Genomic DNA, 18255 nt, shown 5'->3' on the forward strand with positions numbered 1-18255 from the left:
TTTATCATATAACGATGACTGGGCTTGACATACAGAAATTCTGATTTGGGTTTTTTGTTTGCTTGCTTGCTTTGGACTGATACATGTGATTTTTAAAATCTCTCCTTGCGATTCTGAAGCACAAAGTAGTTGCATATGCTTAACATATGGTACTTTGCTCCTGCCTTCACTCATTTCCATTCTTTAGACCAGAGATCTGAATTTTTAACAATGGTAATAATAATACCTCTAATATGTAAAGTCACCCTCTTTGTGCAAAGAACTAAGCAAAGCACCTTGCATACTGGACCTCCTTCATGCAACCCTTACAAAGAGTGGAGTCCTCTGCTGGCTTGCCCAAGAGGATGTAGAGCACTTAAGAAACCTATGCAAAATCATTCCATGTATGGAAGGCCCACAGTGCGAATCTTGGTTTATCTGATTTGAATTTCTATCACTTAAGGGCAACATGATAGGGCACCTTAACTTGACACTCTCCCCCACTTAAAACCCTACTCCTTCCAAACTTCTTTAAAATATAATCATGACTTAAATTAATCCTTACAACAGTCCCAATACAAAAGATTGCATAACAAGTAAAGGCATCAAAGTACAAAGTGGAAAGTGGCAAGAGGTCATCTCTCCGAAGTGATGAAGAAAGTGTGTAGTACAGCTGGGACTAGAAACCTGGACTGCCAGCTTGTAGCTGAGAAAAGTATCCTGATTCATGATGCTGATCATGCCCCATCTCTGATAAATAAGAACTGGGGTCCTCTCTTGAAATAACGAATTGAGTTCAGAACCCAACTGAGTCTACATGTTGAAATCAAACACCGCTTTTAAAATTTTTCATTAGAGAGAAACAACAAACATTCCCATCACATCGTTCTTTCCCTAAATTCCCATAATGGCCAGGTTTGGGCAGGCTCAAAGCAGGAAGCCAGGATCTCAGTCCAGGTGTTCCATTGAATTATTTGAGCCACCACTGATGCCTCTCAGGGTCTTCAATCACAGAAAGCCAGAGTCAGGAACTAGAACTAGAAATTGAAACCAGGTACTCTGATGTAGGGTGTAGATGTCTCAACCAGCATCTAACTGCTAGGCCAAATACTTGCATTTCAGAGAGTTTTTTTTTTTTTTTATTTAAACAGAGTCTCTCCCTTCTGTTTACCCAAACAAAATATGCCATTCCATGTTTTTCTTGTTTTTCTAAGAGAGTATCTATCTTGATTACTCTAACATGGTCAAGGTTTAAGCTAAGCAAAGAGAATGTTTCTTAGAAGAGGAAAAGAGCTTCTTGGCTGAATTTTTGAAACTTGAAGTTACCTGTTCTAACACATTTCTGGATTCCACTGCTGGATATGAATTTTGGTCTCTCTTGTCAGGTGCAGACGTAATGAAGACATTACACTCTATTTTCTTCTACCAATTCCAGTAAGTCAGTCTTACTTATGAGCATAAACAAAATACAATGCACAATGCCCAGGAGAATGTAGAGTTTCAATTACCTTCACTCCAATTCAAGCTACAAACACAGTTATTTTGGGAAATTATTTTCTCTTCATAAAAAGGCAGAATTCTGTACCAAGCTGTCAATTCTCCCAGTAACTGGACAGATTATTGGGGCAAATTTAAGACCTTTTCTCTGTGAAACTTATGTCTCAAATCCCTTCATTTCATGATTTCACAGGCTCCCAGAATAAGTTTCAGAAGGAAACATAAATAATAATTCTATTGCTATTGTTTATATAGTATTTCAGTTTAAAATACATTCTTTCACATATTGTCACATCTGAAACCTCACTTTGATCTAAGAAGTAGGTGCTATTTTTACTTTATAAATGGGCAAGTGTAGGCTTAAAGCGGTAAGTTCTCCTATTGGAGCCAACAGCTTAAAGGGAGAGGAGGACTTCTTCAGGTTCCTGGTGAAACTTCTGCTTTTAGAAACCAGAACTGTGAGCAACAAATGACTGTTTTAAGCCTCAGTGTGTGGTCATCTGACACAGCCTGGGACACTAACACATGGAGGTTTCTGTGGCTGCTACCCCTTGAGGAATCCAAAAGAATTTTCCTGAAGGCTTAGGCATAATAGGAAAATAGAAATAACAGAGTCTACAAGTTGAAGTTGAATCTCAGAGTCTACTCTCTTGAAATTTCTGCAGCAAATTTCAAGAAGCCAGATTTTCCTCACTGAGCCTTCTCTCATCAAACTTCAGCCATCACAATTATACACACTCCTCTCTACTGAAATCCTTTCTGTTCTCTTCTGGCCCAAGATCTCAAAAATCCTCCCCAACCTCTCAAGTAAGACTCAAAATCTATTATTTTTCCAGAGAATTTAATTTTTATGAATTTGTTTATTTGAAAGGTAAACTTAAGTTTACTCTTAAAATTACTGGTTTGGTCTTAAATTGCCCAGAATATCTGGTGATAGGTCAGCCAAAGCCAGGAAAATGGAATTCAGTCAAGGTCTCACATGTGTGTGTTGGGTACCCAAGTACTTGACTCTCTGCCTGTTTTCTCCCAGGGTCTACATCCTGCATTCTGCAGGAAACAGGAATTAAGAGTAGAGCCAGGCCTCCCACTCAGGGATTTCTACATAGGATGTAGGCATCCCAAGCAGCAATCCATTGCTAAGCCAAACATCCACTCCGAAGTTAGATCTTAATTCAGTTCTTTCTTTCCACTCAGAGGTGGTGGCGGGCACAAAAGTCACCACAGTTCACATCTTCTATGATGTTTCATTTCAAATTAGAAATTTGTTTGTCTAATAGTATCATTTTTCTAACTTTAAAGGAATGACTGCTTTTGAAGCATTTTCGCAGTTTATTTAGGTCTCAAAGTATGACTCCATCAATGTTGCATCAATATGCAATGCTAACATCAATATGTTATTTCCTTCTTTAGATCAGTTATATCTCAAACACACAGCCATGCCTTGTTTAACAATGGGGATATATTCAGAGAAATGTGACGTTGTGCAGTTCCATCACTGTGTAGGCATCACAGAGTACACTTGCATAAATCTACATGGCAGTATGACCTGTTGCTCCTTGGTTTCAAACCTGAGTAACATGTTCCCGTGCCGAGTATTATAAGCAACTGTAACACAGCAGGAAGTGATTGTGCATCCAACCATACCCAAACACAGAAAAGGCATAGTAATAAGAATAGGTAATGGGATTTTTTTCTTTTCCGTCCTAATATTTTGAGACCACTGTGTTCATTGATTGAAATATTATGTGGCACATGACAGAAGGAAAGAAGAGAGGATGCTTATAGTCAATAGCCAATACATAGGTATATACATACTACCTGGATTTCCATGATGGTATCATTTATCATATTGGCTACAGTTATTTGTTTTTCAAGAAATTTAATGTTCGGAATACAATCAAAGCCCCAGGGATGCCTCTTCTTGCTTCCCAATATAAACCTTTATCTTGGTGTCTATTTGGTTCTTCCCATTGACATTTTTATGCATTTACTTAATATATGTGTGTACACATAAACACAGCTGATACTGTTTCATATGTTTAGATCAGTGATATTATATTCTAGCTGTCATTCTGAAATGTTTTCTCACTTCAATTTCATGAGTGAATTTCAGCTTTGTGTCGTAGACCCTTTGCAACAGTAAAGATATTAGTATCTAGCCTACTATTTATTTTAATGTAATTAACCAGTTTTAAAAATATTACAGTTACAGAAAATAGGAGAAAGATCACATATTCAATTTTTTTATATCATAATAAATTATAGTTACTATTTCTGGAAACTTCCTTCCAGTGTTATAATATAGCAAAAAATTTTTGCGTAATTATAATGTAAGCTTTTAATCTCAGTATATTAATTCAATGTTATTTTTTCACCACCACCCCCATTTTCTGCATAGTCATTTTAACATTATGTTTAATGCTTCTGGAACTATCTACCAATTATATATATACTATAATTAATTTACCTATTCTTCTATCTTTATCCTATTTCTGCTTTACCTCTACCCTTTACAATAAAACTTTTTAACTTTTATTTAACAAATATAAATTTCCAAAGTACAGCTTTTGGATTATAGTGGCTTTCCCCTCCCCCATAACTTCCCTCCCACCCGCAACCCTCCCATCTCCCGCTCCCTCTCCCATCCCATTTACATCAAGATTCATTTTCAATTATCTTTATATACAGAAGATCAATTTAGTATATGTTAAGTAAAGATTTCAACGGTTACAATAAAACTATAATAAACTCCTGAAATTGTTGCTGTTTACCATATTTGGATTTATTTCCTCAGATTACAAAATAATTTATTCATTTTTAAAATTATCAACTCTTATTTTTCTTGTGGTGTCTTTTGGTCATAAATACAAATGAATTGTTTGTGTAGAATTATTTTATATACATATTCTATTTTATATTCAGACTTTAAAAAACCTAAAGCCACCAGTTCTAGACATTCCTCAGGAACTACAAAGCAAGAGGTTGTCTACTGACACTTAAGCTATAGAAGGAGCATATAAGAAACTGGGGCAAAGTTATGTTAAATTATCCAACTCGATTGAAGGTATTAACATACATAATGAAAAATGTATTAACAAAAAACAGTTCTATAGCAAAAACTCACATGTCTCATAGTAAATTAATAAATTAATTGAACAAATATTTCGTTGGTTATAATCCACATTATCAGGTGGATTGCCAATTGGGAAATATGGCCTTGTCAAACAGATTCAAATACTACAGTTTTTGAAGAAATGTAAATTGAGTTGGCACTTAGTCCCAACTGTTCTCTGTAATATGTGTCTGCCCCTGAGCTGGCAAAACCCGCTTCTGGTCTGGGGAAAGCTGTTCAGAGTTACCCAGCAAGCCCTCTCACCTTGGAACATCATATAATGATGAGTTAGCTAAATTCAAAGAAAATTCCAGTCTGTATTTTTCCTAAGAAAATGCTGTGATTGATGCTGATGACAAAATGAGCTTTTCTCCATCATCAAAACAGAACAGTTGCGTGATACATGATACCCAGTCTGGAATAAATTTTTTACCTGCCTCTTTCTTCCATGTGAGTTCAGAGACAACTGAGGGTCAGTACCATGTGGCCATCTGTCAGTATTTACTTATAATCATTAGATATTTCAGGTGACAGATATGCATGGACCAGTCCATACATATTTGGCCCTAAAGAGTGAATAGAGACTTACCCTTGCTCAGAATCCCACTTGCATGGGAAATTTGAAAGAAATCTGTGACCATTTTCTTTGCAATAACTGACCGTAGGATTCTATACATCTGCAGCTGTTTAAATAAATAATGCAAACTTTTAGGTTAGTAGTTCTCAAAGTGTGGTCTCTGGGACAACAGCATATGCATAACCTGGAAACCTGTTCAAGTACAGTTATTGGTACCATTTCAGACTGGTGGATCAGATGCAAGTCCAGTAACATGTGATTCTGCTTCATACCAAAGTAAGAGAACCAGGAGATATAGGGCTTATTAATGACCTTTTGGGAGAGGTAGGGGGAAAAGAATGAACAGTAAGGATGCTTACTCACACTTGTTTGGGCAACAAGAAAATCAACCTCATTTAATCAATGTTTGAATATGCCTGATTTTTTTCTTTTGTATGCATAATAAATGTGTTAGGCTTGGATATGTTTGACTTGCATAAAAATTTGAGCATGACACTGAATAATACAATATGTTAAATTGTTATAATATTTTACATGTTAAATGTTACAGCATTTTAAAACTTTATACAGTCCATTCTTGTGTTTTCTTAGACAACTGCAATAAATGATTAGGTCATCCAGGTGATTTACTCAGCAGTTGAACATTTTAATATGTAATAGCAAAAATTGATCTTCTGTATATAAAGATAATTGAAAATTAATTGTGATGTGAAGGGGAGGGGGAGAGGGAGTGGGAAGGGGAGCGTTGTGGATGGGAGGGAAGACACGGGGTGGGGGGGGGGCTATTGTGGTCCATAAGCTGTACTTTGGAAATTTATGCTCATTAAATAAAAAAAAAAATATGTAATAGCAAATCATTTTCTCTTTAAAAAATGTTTTTGACTGAGTCTGGACTCATGGTGTAGCCAATATCCCCTGCCATCAGAAGATGGCCAAAGTGTTTGGGCCCCTGCCACCCATGTGGGAGACCCTGATTAAATTCCTGGCTCCTGGCTTCAGCCTGGCCCAGTCCTGGCTGTGGCAGCCGGCAGGGGAGTGGACCAGCATATGGAAGAGCTATCTCTTTCTTTGTCACCCTTCTCTCTGCATAACTCTGACTTTCAAATAAATAAACTCCTGACTTTGGCCTAGCTCAACCATGGATGCTGTGGGCCTTGGGGAGTGAATCAGAGGATGGACAATATCTGTCTATCTGTCTTTGCCTGTCTCTGTGTGCCTCTTTTTTTCAAATAAGCCAAAAAAAGTTTTATAAGAAGGAAATAGTTTCTTAAACAAATGCTTGTTAGAATAGTATAGTCTGGGCCGGCGCCGCGGCTCACTAGGCTAATCCTCTGCCTTGCGGTGCAGGCACACCGGGTTCTAGTCCCAGTCAGGGCGCCAGATTCTGTCCCGGTTGCCCCTCTTCCAGGCCAGCTCTCTGCTGTGGCAAGGGAGTGCAGTGGAGGATGGCCCAAGTACTTGGGCCCTGCACGCCATGGGAGACCAGGACAAGTACCTGGCTCCTGTCATCGGATCAGTGTGGTGCGCCGGCGGCAGCGCGCCGGCCATGGCGGCCATTAGAGGGTGAACCAATGGCAAAAGGAAGACCTTTCTCTCTGTCTTTCACTGTCCACTCTGCCTGTTAAAAAAATAAAAATAAAATAAAAAAAAGAATAGTCTGTTTAAGAACTTTGACACTCAAGTGATTATTTTCATAGTATTAATTGTCCACTTTTATTTATCTATTCCTACATTTAAAATATATATGTTGATGGGACCATTGTTTTGGCGTGGTGGGTTAAGCCACTGCCGGTAGCATCAGCATATCATATGGGTCCCATTTCAAGTCCCAGCTGCTCCATTTCTGATCCAGTCCCCTACTAATGTGCCTGGGAAAGCAGCAGAAGATGGCCCAAGTCTTTGGGCCCCTGTACTCACATGGGAGATCTGGAAGAAACTCCTTACTCCTGGCTTCGGATTGGCCCAGCCCCAGCCATTATAGCTATTTGGGGAGTGAACCAGTGGATCAGAGATCTCTGTCCTGCTCTCTCTTGTTCTCTCTGTAACTCTATCTTTCCATAAATAAAATAAATCTTAAATAAAATATATATGTTGATTTCAAAAATAAGAAAAGACCATTTCATATTTATGCTGTATTTATGTAAATGTTTGTCACGTGACTAGAATTATGTAAGCAAGTTTGCTTACTTAGACATTACACAGCAAAATTACTTTTGAATTTATAAACATAGTTTATTTCTTTGAAAGCTTACTGCTTTACTAATTTCTCAAAATAAACAAAAATATTCTTATTTTTCGTCTCATTATTTTTCCAAAAAGACAAACTTTCAAGACATAATCCAGGGGCCGGCGCTGCGGCTCACTGGGCTAATCCTCCGCCTAGCGGTGCCGGCACACCGGGTTCTAGTCCCGGTTGGGGCGCCGGATTCTGTCCCGGTTGCCCCTCTTCCAGGCCAGCTCTCTGCTGTGGCCAGGGAGTGAAGTGGAGGATGGTCCAGGTGCTTGGGCTCTGCACCCCATGGGAAACCAGGAAAAACACCTGGCTCCTAGCTCCTGCCATCGGATCAGCGCGGTGCGCTGGCCGCGGCGGCCATTAGAGGGTGAACCAATAGCAAAAGGAAGACCTTTCTCTCTGTCTCTCTCTCTCACTGTCCACTCTGCCTGTCAAAAAAAAAAGACATAATCCAGGGACCTCATAACAAGGAATCTCATTGCTGTTCCTGAATGAATGTTGTCACTGTAGTCACCGCGTTTCTCTTGGTAAAAGCTGTGACGGTTGCCGACCCATTTTGCTATTTATGTTAATATAAAGTATCTGCCTGGTGCCCTTCAATATTATTGAAAATCACTGCTTATGTGTCAGTGGATCAAGGAAACAATGAGTCATTTTGCTATAAGTGATTCTAATACTATTAAAAATCTACATAACACTGATAAACAAGTGACTGTTGATTTTTTTTAAACTATTGCAACATAATCTTTGAAGTTCTAATTAACGCATATGTAACAGGTAACTCTTAGAACGGATTTTACTCTTCACTTTTTACAAGTGCAATGGTTGCAGTTAAATTCTATACCAAAAGGTGGCGCCAGAAAGTTTAATATTTATTCTAATAGTGAAATTTACTGGGAAAATGTGCTAAAAGTCTTTTTGAAAAAAACCAAAGCATTATCAAATGATACGTACATAATTGACTCTAATTTGTTTTTGTTTCAAGCTCCTTCTGCGACTGTCCGACTGGTTGGTGGCCGTGGCCCTCATGAGGGTAGAGTGGAGATATTGCACAATGGACAGTGGGGCACAGTTTGTGATGATCACTGGGAACTGCGTGCCGGGCAGGTTGTCTGCAGGAGCTTGGGATACCGAGGTGTTAAGAGTGTGCACAAGAAAGCTTATTTTGGACAAGGTAATTTGAAGAAAATTTTTAAAAAATGAAATGCAGGCATTCTCTAATGACAAAGGAATAGGAACATATGGGATAAAAGGAAAGAATTCTTTATAGTATTTTGTAAAATTTGTCTTTTGATTTTTTAGTTTGTTAAAATTTTAACATATGTTAAAAATTATACATATTTATAGGGTATTATGTGATGTTCATTACATGTACACATAAGTGATGTCCAGTCGGGGTAAATATATTTATCTTTTCAAGTATTTAACATTTATTTATATTGGAAATATCCCAATGTCGTATATTATAGCTTTTTAACATATCTAGCTGCATCCTACTATTCAATAGAACACTAGAACTTTTTACTCAATTCCAGCTATAACCCAGCACTGGTCAAACAGCCTTCACCAATCCCTCCTACCCACTTCCCTCCCCAGCCTCTGGTAGCTACAATTCTATTTTTAAGTTTTATGAGGTCAATTTCATTAAGACTCCACATATGAATGAGATCAAATGATATTTGGCTTTCTGGGCGTGGCTTATTTCAGTTAATATAATGATCTCTAGTTCAGTCCCTGTTGTTGTACCTAACAAGATATTTATCCTTTTCTATGACTGAGTAATACCCTCTTAAGTATATTTGCCACATCGTCTTTATCCATTCATCAGTGGATGGACATTTAGGCTGTTTCCATTTCCTGGCTAGTCTGAACAGTGCTGTAGTAACCCTGCGAGCACAGATGTCTCTTCTATAGATGGATTTCATTTCTGTTGTATGTATACTCAAGTGAGAGTTCGGCCAGTCTGAAGCCAGAAGCCTGGATTTGCTATACTATGTAGACTGGAAGGACCAGAAAGATTTCTTAAACACCCAAAAGATATTCTTATGTGGTAATATGTACAATTTATTGAATACCAACTCTGGGCTAGGCATCATGCTAAACTTAACCTGAGTAGTATTGACAATTTGTCACAATTGTGTACTTTAACTATATGAATTCCCATATCATATTTAAGAGATAGATTGAAGCATGAATCTCATAAAGAAACAAGAAAAATCATTTAATTTTTCAGAGGCAAGAAAATCATTTGTTTTCATAAAGACAATAGACATAAGGCAATATAGAGTGGTAATATGAAGTTTCTGTACCTAGGTTAAGCCCCTGGCCACCAGTCTTTAATGTTTGCTTTAAAAGGTTGAATACAAGAAACAAAATGCATAGGAAATAAAATTTGCCACAATCAGATAGATCTTTGGAGTCTCCAAATTTTCCATTCTACCATACCTTTAGAACTTTGTTCTAGGTTAAAATAATAAGAGCCTAAAATCTTTCTTATGCCCAGAAAATTTAACCCCGTGTGAAATGTTCTCAAAGTTGATTGGCTAGATTTTTTTTTTTTCCAGAAAAGCCAATGATGGAGTCAATCATTTAGCCAGACTGAGCTGCTCATCTGCATTTCCACAAGGTTGTATGCAGAGAGGATCCATTTTTATAATGAATTGTTGTTTGTTTTTAACACAGAATTGTATAAAACTATTTCAAGTAACTGTTAGCATCTATGAGTTGAACAACTGCAGTTCCAACAGAGGATGTGTAATTCTCATTCATGGTGTGTTACCAGGGAAATGACTAAGAACTCTTCAATTTTAGAAATAATAGCACGGAGGTGACTTGGATTTTCAACCTGTGTCTTTGCAGACACGGTAAAATACAGAAGTTTCCAGTCTTCCAATAATTTAATCAATGTGAACTACATCAGTCAAAAAAATCCTAAAATACCTTAAATCAAAGTGAGCTCTTTTGTAGCTGTATTTATCTTTGTCTCTCTGAGTAACAAGCTTACAGGATAGTTTATTAACCTCTTGTGTCTGGAGGTAGACCTCTCATCTATTACAAAGAAAAGACCAAATTTGGATCCACACCAGTAATAAATTTACTTTAATTTAGGTAAACTAACAACCTTTGGCAAAGTACTGCCTGTGATGGGAAAGTGAAGCATATGTTGCATTTCTTCTCTGAACATGAAGCCCTGCCATGAACTTCAAATATGTTTTCCACTTAAACACCCAACATAGTTGGGAAGCACACAGTTGGAGACCATTGTCTTAGGGCTCTATGAACCTTAAGGCCTAGTCTCCCAAGTAGAATATTCTGTTCCTCAAAGCTTTTATTCATTCTTGCTTTCATCTCTGGAGATTTCTAGAGAAAGCCTTGTTAGGAAAACATTTTTTTTAAACAAACAATGTGCTATGTGGTGTTTTCTGGACATAGCTGACTCCTTGTCTAATATGAATGTCTCTTTTAAATGAGGCTGTGCATTTTCATGAGGTGGTTGGTTATGCCATGCATTACCCCATAGCTTTATTATTATAAAATGATAAAATGTGTAAGGAGTTTGGTTTTTCCTTTCACATTGTCAAGCATTCAGTGACGCAGATTGGAAAGATGAGGTGTCTCATGACAAAGATGTGAGTTGCAACCGTAGCTCTGGTCCTTGCGTCTCAGAGTTTCAGTTTCCTTTCTGATAAATGAGAGTAATACCAAGCAGATTTGTTTTGAATCGGGAGTGAGCCAGCATACGGAAAGTGCCCACTACAAAGTGTGACTCATTGTGCTGCTGGAAACAAGGAAGTCACTGCCAGCAGCAATGCACACTGTGTAATTACAAGTTTATTTGCCATTCTCTTTGAAAAAGAGAGAAGTCAGATCAGTGTTATTTTGTACTCATCTAGTGACATTGGTGATGTTCCAAGGGTCAGAAAATTAAGTGTGATTTTCCCACTGTACAAAGCTCTGCTCAGAGCAGCACACGCTGTAGGAACTCTCATAATAATCTCCCGGCTCCACTCAATACTGACCCAGTGCTTGTTTCAGATCTCTGGCTAGAGAAGACTGATGAAGACGGTTTAAAAAAAATCAAGCAGGATGAGCTGGGGAAAGAAATGATAGAACCAAAATTACTTATGCTGAAGAAAAAAAAAAAACATTTTAAAATAAATTGCATGATCTGCTTCACTGGACACTGTTTTGAGAGACAGGCTTACATTTTAAGCTGATTTGGGATTAGAAATGGTGAGCCATCGTTTTATATAAAGCTGTTTAAATGTCTCCTTATTTTTCACTTCTCCTCCTTAAATTTATAGGTACACTCAGGAGGGGAAGTAAAGCAATTATGAATGGAACTTCTGTCAAAACTATGAGTAGATTGGGGATGCGTAAGCCTGTGAAACAGACATGCATTAGAGTTTTGATTATTATTCTCTAGGAAAATAAAGAGTCAGATTAATATTATTTTGTATGTAATTAGCAAAATTGAGTCAAAAAGAAAAAAAAACAAATTTATATCTTTGTGTAATTCCCTCATTACAGAAAAATATAAATTTCTAGACACAGTCCTCCCTCTCCTTTTTTCTCTTGTTTTAAAATAGCAAACGTGGCTTAACAAAGATAATCCTTGTTAGCTTTAAGAACAATTAGCTTTACAGCTGCAAGCAAAATGATTTATAGGAAAAAGCTTAAAACATGCACTTTTAAATAGGTTCTTTCATGTGGTTGCACCTTTTGCATAAAGTGGAATGCTCTTTTTCCAGACTAGACGAAACCAGATAAATTAAGGTAGAAGGAAAAGTTATCTGTTGTTTGTATTTGGGTGGGGCAGGAAAGGCTGAATGAATCACTTCGCTCTCTCTATCCAGCCCTTCCAGCCTCTTCTTCTAGTGTGCTCTCTGTAGCAACCATGGTGGTACTTACGGAGTTTGCTCCAGAAATATCTGAGCCTAAAGTGGCCATTTCTTCACCTCCTAAGATTATAATGCTGAAGCTCCAAATGTAAAGACAGAAACAAAAGAACATTCTAAGCATGGATGCCACCGTGTAATCATTCTTAGTTTACTTTTCTTTGTTTTTACTACCACTTTCACATTCCATCATCAGTTTTCTAAGTGGAATTTCTGGAAAACTGCAAGAATAAACAGAAGTAATGAAAAAGTATGTAACTCTGTACCTATGAGCTGTCCTTTAGTGAACAAGAGTAAAAAAGAATCCCAAACATGAATAAAATAAAGCAACAGGTTAGAACTTAAATTCTTACATATTGCTCCCTGCACAATGAAAGTTTTGAAATGTAATTACTTGCATATTGGATATTATGGATGTTAAGTCTAGAACCTGGAGAGTTCATAGCATGTATTTTGTTATTCATGGTAGCAAAGGTAATACTAAGTAGGGAAAAGCATTACTTGTCAAGTGCTGTCTATATGATCTCAGTTAATGATCACAATAGATACTATTACAACCCAGTTATTCATGGAGAAAGTAAGTGTGGATAGCAAGGGTCACAAAATTTGCCAAGTCTACATAAGTATTATGGCAGTGATGTTGGTGATAGTAAGGTGTGTGTGTGAGTGCATGCCTTAGACTGCTCTCATAAAACATTTTCCACTTGATAGAATGTCCTGATAAGTTCTTTATCCTCAAGAATTTCTTTTATGAAGAGCTTGTCTCTCCAGAATCATAGAATCAGACTATGTCAAAGGTTGATGAGATTTGAGACCCATTTTAGCCTCATTCTTATTGTGCATATGTTAAGATTGAGAGAGAGAGGGAGAGAGATAGAGAGAGAGAGAGAAGGTGGCTTATCTAGAAATACAAAGCTACACCCACACAACAGTCCATCCTTCTATGACTGGATTCCTAAGGTATCTTCAGCTTTGAATGCAAAGTGTTTCTTAACAGAGAAGATGTTCACAAAGTGCCTTCCAACTAAAAGTCTTAGAGGTAATACAAATTCATGTCACCCAGGATGACTCGATATAATCAGAATATATTCAGACACTTTTAACCACTAGTAATTTCTGTTTTCTCACTTACCTATTCAGAAACTAATCTCAAATCTCATTTTATTATATATCTGGCTCATGTATGAAATCTGATTACCACATTTTCCATAAAAGTGTTGGTAATACAAAGATGAGATTAAAGAGATTCAAATCACCCAAAAGAAATATCAATATCTGTCTTTTTAAAAAAGAAGTTAAGAGGAAATGATATTATCTGTGATGTATACTCTCAATATTGCAAACCATCCTCATAAAACTCAGAAGCCACAGACAACATCTGCATTGCTGTTAGAAACTCAAAATCAATTTGTCCTCCCTTCAGCCTCCCAGTTGTAAAAGAAATCATACATGCCCAGATGCATAGATAGAAGGGTGAGAGAGAGAGAATTAAAAAATTCTAAAATATCCACATCAATTTTGCATAAGTTTCCACTGAGTAGAAAGAATTGTTCAGAGCCCCCCCCCCAAAAAAAAATACAACAACAAACATACAAAAGAAAACCAGTGGTGAAAGCAACAATAAAATCTTTGAGTGATATTATTACCTAGAGAAATAAAAAAAAATTTGCATTTTATGTTTAGGGTTTACATGAAGATAACATTTTATGAATTTTATGCTACCTTTGCATTAATTTTTTAATGCAGAAAACATTCAGAATGAAATGGGAAACATGTATTAAATAAATTTTTCCCTTAGGCTCAATAGTCCTGAATATATTAACATGAAAATAAAATAGCAAATCTTTAGAAATTTTTTCTATAAATCTATGGGCATATAGGTAGCCAATGAATGTATTAAGTGTTGAGTGTCATCATGCCTTGTTCATGGCTCTTTCTTCCATTATTTTGAGAAAGTCACATGGCCTTTCAAAATCTCAGTTTATTTATCTAGAAAATGAGATAATTGCTGTTATTACAAGACTATTATAAGAAGTAAATTTAGAATCCTATGTGAAAAGACCTAGCATATTGTCTCATGCTTGTACATTATCATTCAAACATATTTACTGTGTCTGATTCTTTCCCCCATAGCAAAACACAGAATCACTTAGGGGTATGATATATAATATATATATACGTACATATATACTTATATATATATGTGGGGAGTGTATGGTATATACTATATGTGTATTATATATATATAATAAATGTATGATATATATCATATTTATATCATCTGTGTGTTCTCAGCAGAAAAAGTAACTTGAATGGGAACCGGAGGTTTTACATTCAAGTGTAGGCTCTGCTACTGCATGTGTGACCTAAGTTGCGTCATCCACCTAGAACATGAGCCTTAGGTAGAGGTCAGCCCAGGAGACTGTGGATTTGGGTTTTGCTCTCCCACCTAGGCTCTCAAACAGATTTATTGAATGAATGAATCTAATAATCCAGGGGACTACAATAAATCATTGATTGAAGGCACTGATTCTGGGCAGACACAGGGTGAGGATGCTGTGTGACCTTGGGCAAATTTCCTTATTCTAATTTTCAATTTTCCCATCTGTAAAATGGCATGATAATGGTACTTAATTGCTCAAGGTTATTGGAAGAGTCAATGAGATTATAGACCAAAAGCACATTAAATGTTTTCTTCCACAGGGAACATTATTGAAAGGATACAATTAGATTTCCATTATTCTTACCACAGTCAGGGAATTCATGAATTCCTTTACAGTAGTTTCTAGAAGTATGTGTGCACATGTCAGCACAGTAATTAACTGAACACTTTCATTCATGTGCTCTTCCAGTTGGGAGCCACTGGGATGATTCTTGCTCCCAATTCTCTTTCTCTGCTTTATTAAAACTCTGCCCTGCTGAGATCTTAATCCAGTGACAAGATCTACAGTATACAAAGTAAAGCGCCACAGTCCTCAGGGTGCGGAGCTGCACCACAGCTCTGCATTCAAAAATGTGACAGAGCCGTGGTTTGCATTAAAAGGTTCACTTCTCTTTATACAATTTGTGAATCTCCATGAGTGTGATCAATATAATTTCTTAATAGCCCACTATGTTGGCTCCCTTTTGTGTCAGCAAGGGAGTAGTCATGTATCTACGCAATTGTTATTATCTGTCTGCATTATTAAGCTCCATTTGAACTTTCAGAAACTTTTTGTAGACTTCATAAAATTCAGAGGAAACACAACCAACATGCTCACGCTTGCAAACTCTCACAAACGCAGAAGGAAACATTCCATACTTTAAGAGAGCAACAAGGGAACCAAAAAGTGTTCTAGCAAAGCTTCTGTGTTGAGATCATATGCCCTTATTCTTAGCTCATCTGCCTTAAAATTTCCAGTTGAGAAGGCTCATTACTGTTAACCATTTTGAAAACAATTTGAGCTCTTCAGATTACTGTTACTACTCTTATCATTATTAGTTATTTGAGATGCAGATAGTAGAGTTTTGACCACAGTGGTCTCTGAGCTTAAATGTAATCCCAGTCTCCCATGTGAGTGGCAGGAGCCAAATGACTTGAACCATCATTGCTGCTTCCCGGAGTCTGCATTGACAGGAAGCTCAGATCAGCTCAGATTAGTTGAGCTGCACATTCAACACAGGCCATCTTCTACTGCTGTCCCAGGCCACAGCAGAGAGCTGGATTGGAAGTGGAGCAGCTGGGACTTGAACCAATACCCATATGGGATGCGGGCACTACAGACTGGAGCTTTAACCCACTGCACCACAGTGCCGGCCCTCCAACTTCCATACTTCTGCCAGACATACAGTTCATATACATACAATAGATATTTGCTTATGTCATTTATTTACGTGACCCACACCATAAAATACAGGACGTGTTTTTACGTGGTCCCAGTTTATTTGTTTTATGTTTATTTATTTTCATCTATGTGAAAGGCAGAGTAAGAGAGAGAGCCACAAAGATTGTGAAAGAGAGAGATTTTTTATCTGCTGGTTCACTTCCCAAATGTCAGCAACAGCCAGGGCTGTTGGATGAAGACAGGAGCCTGGGACTTCCTCCGGGTATCCCACATGTGTCAGGGATCTGCTGCCTTCCAGGATGGTTTAGCATGTAGCTGGATCAGAGCGGAGTAGCTAGGACTCAGATTGGCATTCTGATGGGATTCCGGTGTCCCCTACCCCACTGCACTAAAACACCCAACCCCTGACCCCAGCTTTCCATCGAGGCTTCCTGATGCATCTCTCTCCTTAAATTAATGTGTAGTCTGGCCTAGGTCCCAAGAGACTGAAACTGTCACAATATATCCAGCACTTTCATGTCACCCCTACCACATCGAATGACATTTTTTGGATATATGGAAAACCTCTATCAATATTTTAAGGTTGGCTGGCACTGTGGCTCACTTGGTTAATCCTCCTCCTGTGGCTCTGGCATCCCATATGGGTGCTGGGTTCTAGTCCTGGTTGTTCCTGTTCCAGTCCAGCTCTCTGCTGTGGCCCGGGAGGGCAGTGGAGGATGGCCCAAGTGCTTGGGCCCTGCACCCGTATGAGAGACCAGGAAGAAGCACCTGGCTCCTGGCTTCGGATTGGCGCAGCACGCCGGCTGTGGCGGCCATTTGGGGGGTGAACCAGCGGAAGGAAGACCTGTCTCTCTGTCTCTCTCTCTCTCACTGTCAATAACTCTACCTGTCAAATAAAAAAAATATTTTAAGATTACTTAAATTTTTATTTAAGTAACTTAATTTAAGGTTACTTAAATATTTTAAGGTTACTTAGCCTTTTGGCTAAGATCAATTGTAATTTTTAAGGTTAGTTCAAATGTTATTGCAATTTGTAAAATCATCAATATCTGCTAATTTATTTATATATGTTCATTCTACTATATAGGTATGCACCCTATTAACTATGTACATATTTTTATATTTATTAAGTTTGCAAAGCATTTGAAAAATAAGTGTATGAATCTCATTATATATGCCTCTCTAAAAAACAAGTTTTAATTTAATACTATATTCTATTGCTCAACAGAGGTCTGTTTCTAAGAGGAAATGATTTCAAAATATATTTTATGTACCTCTTATTATTGAAAGGGAGAACCTTCCGATATCATAGTAACCCAAATTTAATAAATGCATCACCAATTATGCTTATAGTATTAGACAAATTTGGAAAAGGTATGTGTTGAAATTTAGCTCCTAAATCATCACTTTTTTTTTGTATGAGATGAAATGTTCTTGAAAATTCAACAGGAAGTTTACAGTTTGAAATCTGATGAAATCATTCACTTAATGATTCAAAGGTTCTGTGTCCAAATGTCTTAAGTATGAAAAAAAGGAGAATGGCCGGCGCCGCGGCTCACTAGGCTAATCCTCCACCTTGCGGCACCGGCACACGGGGTTCTAGTCCCGGTCGGGGCGCCGGATTCTGTCCCAGTTGCCCCTCTTCCAGGCCAGCTCTCTGCTGTGGCCAGGGAGTGCAGCGGAGGATGGCCCAGGTCCTTGGGCCCTGCACCCGCATGGGAGACCGGGAGAAGCACCTGGCTCCTGGCTTCAGATCAGCGCGGTGCGCCGGCTGCAGTGGCCATTGAGGGCTGAACCAACGGAAAAGGAAGACCTTTCTCTCTGTCTCTCTCTCTCACTGTCCACTCTGCCTGTCAAAAAAGAAAGGAAGGAAGGAAGGAAGGAAGGAAGGAGGGAGGGAGGGAGGGAGGGAGGGAGGGAGGGAAGGAAGGAAGGAAGGAAGGAAGGAAGGAAGGAAGGAAGGAAGGAAGGAAGGAAGGAAGGAAGGAAGGAAAGGAGAATGTTATTCATGGTACACTTAGAAAATCCTTAAAGAATATCTGAACATTTTCAGGCATTCTTTTTTAGAGATTATTTTTTCATAGAAGCAGTTGCTTTCAAAAAAGAGTTGTTTTCTCATTGAGAAAAGAGTTCTG

At 38.0% G+C, this 18255-nt stretch overlaps 1 protein-coding gene across 1 annotated transcript in view; it reads left to right on the plus strand.

Annotated features, from left to right (window-relative positions):
* Positions 1-18255, plus strand: part of MSR1 (macrophage scavenger receptor 1) — a gene marked incomplete at its 3' end in the record, with an annotated part of 84944 nt that overhangs the window by 63930 nt on the left and 2759 nt on the right. The window contains 1 exon segment of the mRNA NM_001082248.1: positions 8384-8572. Coding sequence (NP_001075717.1) covers positions 8384-8572 — 189 coding nt within the window.

Source organism: Oryctolagus cuniculus, chromosome 2 (genome assembly GCF_964237555.1).
Source record: "Oryctolagus cuniculus chromosome 2, mOryCun1.1, whole genome shotgun sequence".
NCBI lineage: Eukaryota > Metazoa > Chordata > Mammalia > Lagomorpha > Leporidae > Oryctolagus > Oryctolagus cuniculus.